This window comes from Sinocyclocheilus rhinocerous, unplaced genomic scaffold (assembly GCF_001515625.1).
Source record: "Sinocyclocheilus rhinocerous isolate Xijiao unplaced genomic scaffold, SAMN03320098_v1.1 scaffold1826, whole genome shotgun sequence".
NCBI lineage: Eukaryota > Metazoa > Chordata > Actinopteri > Cypriniformes > Cyprinidae > Sinocyclocheilus > Sinocyclocheilus rhinocerous.
This window is the reverse complement of record NW_015645117.1, coordinates 78,432-83,522: the sequence shown is the minus strand read 5'-3', so window position 1 is coordinate 83,522 and position 5,091 is coordinate 78,432. Positions and strand designations below refer to the sequence as shown.

The 5,091-nt window shown below is 34.4% G+C and overlaps 1 protein-coding gene across 5 annotated transcripts in view; it reads right to left on the bottom strand.

The window, feature by feature from the left end:
• Positions 1–5,091, bottom strand: part of LOC107705836 (rho guanine nucleotide exchange factor 3-like) — an 80,492-nt gene that overhangs the window by 51,927 nt on the left and 23,474 nt on the right. For 3 of the 5 annotated variants that reach the window (XM_016509317.1, XM_016509319.1, XM_016509321.1), the window contains one exon: positions 2,519–2,581. In XM_016509317.1, coding sequence (XP_016364803.1) covers positions 2,519–2,581 — 63 coding nt within the window. The remainder of the gene's footprint in view (positions 1–2,518; positions 2,582–5,091) is intronic. The other 2 variants (XM_016509318.1, XM_016509322.1) reach the window with 1 other exon arrangement.

The following is a 5,091-nucleotide window of genomic DNA, read 5'->3' as shown; positions in this document are numbered from 1 at the left end:
CACACAGCGCCTTCACGACATGGCGGCAGCAACAACAATACTACAGCGAGAATAAAAGTTACGCCTTCTTTCTTTGCGTGAACATTTGGGCGGCGTTATGCAAATCTTCCCACATAGTGACGTAGATATGTGGGGACGTGTTAGAACGAGGTGTTTTAGGGGGGCGTGGCTGACTCTTAACTTTTATAAAGAATATCTCTTTGGATTTGAGACTTTAGTCTTTGTAACTTTACAGATATTCTTTATGCACCAAGAACTTGTAACACTCCAAAGAGAAAGGAACAATTTTAATCGCATCATATGACCCCTTTAAAGTGGTGGTTAATTTATACAAGTTTCAAAGACATTTCAGATGCTAAAGCAAAAAGTGTTGAAATGCTCCCTGTTCTCTTATTTTAGTATCACTGATGTACTATTACAGTTTTTGTTAGTATTATATAGATTTTATTTTTATATTTTCTGTTCTTTTCAATCTTAGTTAAAAGTTGTTGTTGTGTTGTGTGTTTTTGTCATTTTTATTATAATTTTTTTTTAAATATGTCCGTATATTTTTTATTAAATTTTAGTTTTAGTTTATTTAGTTTGTTATTTTAGTACTTCAAAGTACACTAGAAGAAAATGAGAAATGCTGCCTTGGCAACTAGCTGAAATAAATAATTTTTACATTTTAAGTAATAAGTTCTATTTCAGTTAATTATTATTTTCTTTCAAGAAATCAATGAAATGATTTTTTATTAAATTATTTTAGTTTTTAATAATAAGACTGCCAAACCTTTTGTTTTAACTTCCTTTGACTTCCCAAGCTTTAATATGTGGGCCAGACCCAAAAAGTGACTACTGTCAGTGATTGGAGTGATGAATTGTCCAGCAGAAATATTACTGATTTTAAGGCTTGAGTCACATGTATACGCGGGTAAGAGAGGTGCACCCAAACATGTGTCAGAATTCCCCACACGGACATCACGACACATCCGTGACAAACCCACCTTCCCAGAATAGCCCACTCAGAGCTGTCAAGACAGTCTACCGCACTGAAAACCAGCTCCTTTTGTTCAGAGCTCATGCTTCGGTGCTTGAAAAAGCAAACATGCCTCAAAGCAGATTCCAGGAGTGTTTGGACTCGCTGGCGATACACTTAAGCTCAAGCTCATTTCTCATTACTGGAGCTGTTCACCTGGCATCAGCTCTCAAAGCATTGCATTGTGGGTTGTCTCTCTGATGACTGCAGATATAAACCCATCAGACCCCTTCAACTACAAAAGCACAAGAGAGCTGCAATTATGTCCAATTCAGCTGGAATAACAGTTATTACATTCATACAGTGCTTTGACCTCTGCAGAAACCTCAAAGCCTCCAGCTTTGAAATCAATCAAACAGACAGACGCTACATCGTAAAAAATCAGACAGAAAAGAGGATGCATCACTAGAATTATGAATGTGAACATTTGCTTCTGGTATTAATCAAAATTATGATGTTTTGACAAATGGAGATCAAAGAAACATGATCTTTAAAAAGTTTTTAGGATGTATTGTTAGTGTAGATATGCTTTATAAGCCTGTGGTGACATTTCTGCCAAAATTATATTATATCGTTGCTTCTTGACACTTTCAATGTGAGATGTCCAGAGAGTGGTGCTTAAGTGAAGTACAGTTTTATCTGAAATGAACAAGATGAACATGAATCTGGAAACGTTTCATTACATCTGTTGTTGTCAAGTGACTGGCACTAAAAGTTTAATGCTCTATCACATTTGGAAATGACATACCACCTACACTAGACCCTACCCTTAACCTAACTAACAGTGTTAACAAAAGCAAACGTGCGATGAAAATGCATTTGCTAAACTTTAGATTATTGAAAGGTTCTGAAAGCCAAACCAAAATTCTTCTCTGGCATCACTGCGGAAAGGCCCTTTTGAATGCTTTATATCTAAGAGTGTATATCACTTGAGCTCTTGTGAATTACGTAACACCGTTACATGTAACTAGTTACTCCCCAACACTGTGTGTGTATAAGCACATCCCAACACTCCTCAAACAGCTGTTTTCAGAGAGATGTGTGCTGTCTTTTCGAGTCAGAAGACTGAGAGTGACATTCAGCAGGAGCTCTGCAGTCACAACTCACAGTGGCCACAAAAGCAAAAACATGCAATCATACACTTCTATTAATACCTTTCAATTACATGCCTTTAACCCCCTTTTCATGCCTTTTTTTTAATAATTATTGTCAGTAATTCCAGGTACCAAGGGTCTATAGAGTGATGTATTTTTGTAGGCCATTCTTCCATTGGCTTTTGGATTACTACAGAAAATAAGCTCTGTGAACAACAAAAGGTTCTGTGAACAAAAAACAAAAAACCTTGACTTCAGAACAATGAAACCAGAAGTGCTAGAACACAAACTTGTTTCTGGGATTTGGCCTACAAAAACATGTCATCCCTGCAGCACATATGATGGATCATGTTTTTATCATAGTGCAGTGCATTGTGGGTACTGTAGGTCTATTTGTGTAACTCACATTGATGTCCAAGCTGCACAGACTGAGTGAATCCACATCTCTCTTGCTCTGCTTCCTCTTCTGCTGTAAAGACACAGATGATGATCAGTTGAGTGCTATACATTATCACTAACAGCACTGTAGTAGTGATCTGAATGATTTCATTATTTTGAAATTGTTATATAGATTAATATCACACAACAACACAAGATAAAGCTCATAGGTTCACCATGTTGAAAGGTCAGAATTTTAAAAATAAGTAATTAAAAAAATAAATAAGAAGAAAATGTGAGTAGTGTCTATACACTGAGAAAAAAAATGGACCAACTTTCAAAAAAAAAAAAAAAAAAATTTACAAATTTGTTACGGCAGATTGCATTTTTTTCTTCTTAAATTATATTTATTCTTTATTTCAAACCTTAAATTGGTTTAATATTAATTAATAATATTTATTTTTACATTCATACAACATAAAAAGTTTATTATAAAGACCATAATAAATCAATACATTTTCCTTATACATAAGCCAAAATGTTACTTAATGCAGGGCAATTAGCTAAAAATCCACTAATTAGTTATTAAATGAATCACCTAAGGTAAAACTAAAAACATTTTGTTAGTCAAAGATTACTTTAGTTTACTTGCTTTAAATAGACAATATAAAGTTATTATAAAAAGACAACATTGAAAGGCATTAATGATTATGGTGATGGTGACTATGGTTTTTAAAACATGCATTATAATGCATATCGTTAGGAATGAACAAGTTTTGCAAAAAGAGTGTCTTTCAAAGCAAATCAATCATTGTTGAATGTATTCAGTAAGCTTGAACTCACTGTACGTTAATGACACATTTAAGACCAGCTGTTGTTGTACATGGTTAATTAGATCTGATCTTTATCTAAATGGATTCCATCAGCTTTTTGACTGGTCAAACCGATGGGCAGCTTTGTTATTGTTGCTCCATAACTGTTTATTCTCCATGACAGCCAGCAGCACGTGGAGGGAATATCTACATCCTGAAGTGTGAACAATAGAGCAGGTGAAAGTGCTGCTCACGACCCATGAACAACACCCGCTGTATCTCCATCATGTACAACTGAACAACTAGTGCTAATTAGATGAAAAAGCATGAAGAAGACAGTATAATCATTTCAGGTGTCTGTATAGTATGTTCGGAATGAAATACTGCAGTACTGCTTATGTGTAGTAAAATCCCTATACTGCCTAGTATTTTTTTTAAATTCTGTCATTATTTACTCAGTCTCAAGCAGTTTCATAACCGTCTGAATTTCTTTTATCTGTGAACTCCACAAAAGCAAATATTTTAAATAATAAAAGTAACATTTCTGAATAATTGTTTTCAAATAATGCACTAGTCACTCTTTTCCATGTAATTACAATGATGAAAAAGCACCACAAAAGTAGACGCATAACATCATAACACATAGAAGAAGCCCACATGACTTAAGTCTTTTGAATCCATATTGGATTTATATTGAATCCATAAATAATGTATTTATGCACTGAAAGTCTTAAAGGGGTCATATGATGCTTTTTTAAAGATCAAGAGTCTTAACTTTGATAAAGAATATCTCTTTGGTTTTGAGACTTTAGTCTTTGCAACTTCAGGGATCTTATCTATGCACAATCAGCTTGTAACACTCCAAAGAGAAAGGAAAACTTGAAATCGCATCATATGACCCCTTTAACATCTGGCTTTGCTCTCCTTGGAAGAAATCGATCATCCGGTTCGGATCTTTTAAATTAATTGGCTGATCTATAACCATCCTAATGAACAAATGTTGAACACAAAAGATGTTGATAACCAAACAGATGCTGCTAGCCATTGACTTCCATACTAAGAAAAACAAATACTATGTAAGTCAATGGGGACCAGCATCTGTTTGGTTACCAGCATTCTTTCAGATGTCTTCTTTTGTGTTCAACAGAATAAAGAAATTCAAACTGGTTTGGAACAACATCAGGGTGAGTAATGATGACAACATTTTCAATATAGGGTGAACTATGCCTTTTAATACTGAACAATTCTTCAGTTATGAAGCAAATTCAGTTTCAGTTGTAAAGCGGCTCTATAAAGAAAATAGTGTCATTATTCAGCTCAGTTCAGTTCAGTGTTGATTCAGTTTAGTTCAATAACAGAATCAATGAGGCAAAGTATAAAACAGCTTTACAGAAAACAATACATCATCACTCTGACACACAGATTGCAGCACATGTGGGTGATTCTTTTTCTTTTTCTCCCCCACCAAACCCGCTGAAGAAACATTCACATGAAGTGTATTCACTGTAAAATCCAATAGTTTACCTTACTTAGATTTAATTAGTAATCTTTACTTAGTTGTTATACTTACTAGGTTTTATTAAGTTACAGCTACTTTCAAGGCAAATAAAACAATTTACTTACTGTTTTGAGTGACACTTACTTAAAATATTCAAGTAGCCACAAAGGAACCAATGACATTAATAAACCAATGAGAGGCAGCAGTGTACTAATATGCTGCTAATGTGCAACATAACAACAGAAGAAGAAGAAAACAAAACGAGTCTTAGTAGACTTTTCACCCATCTCC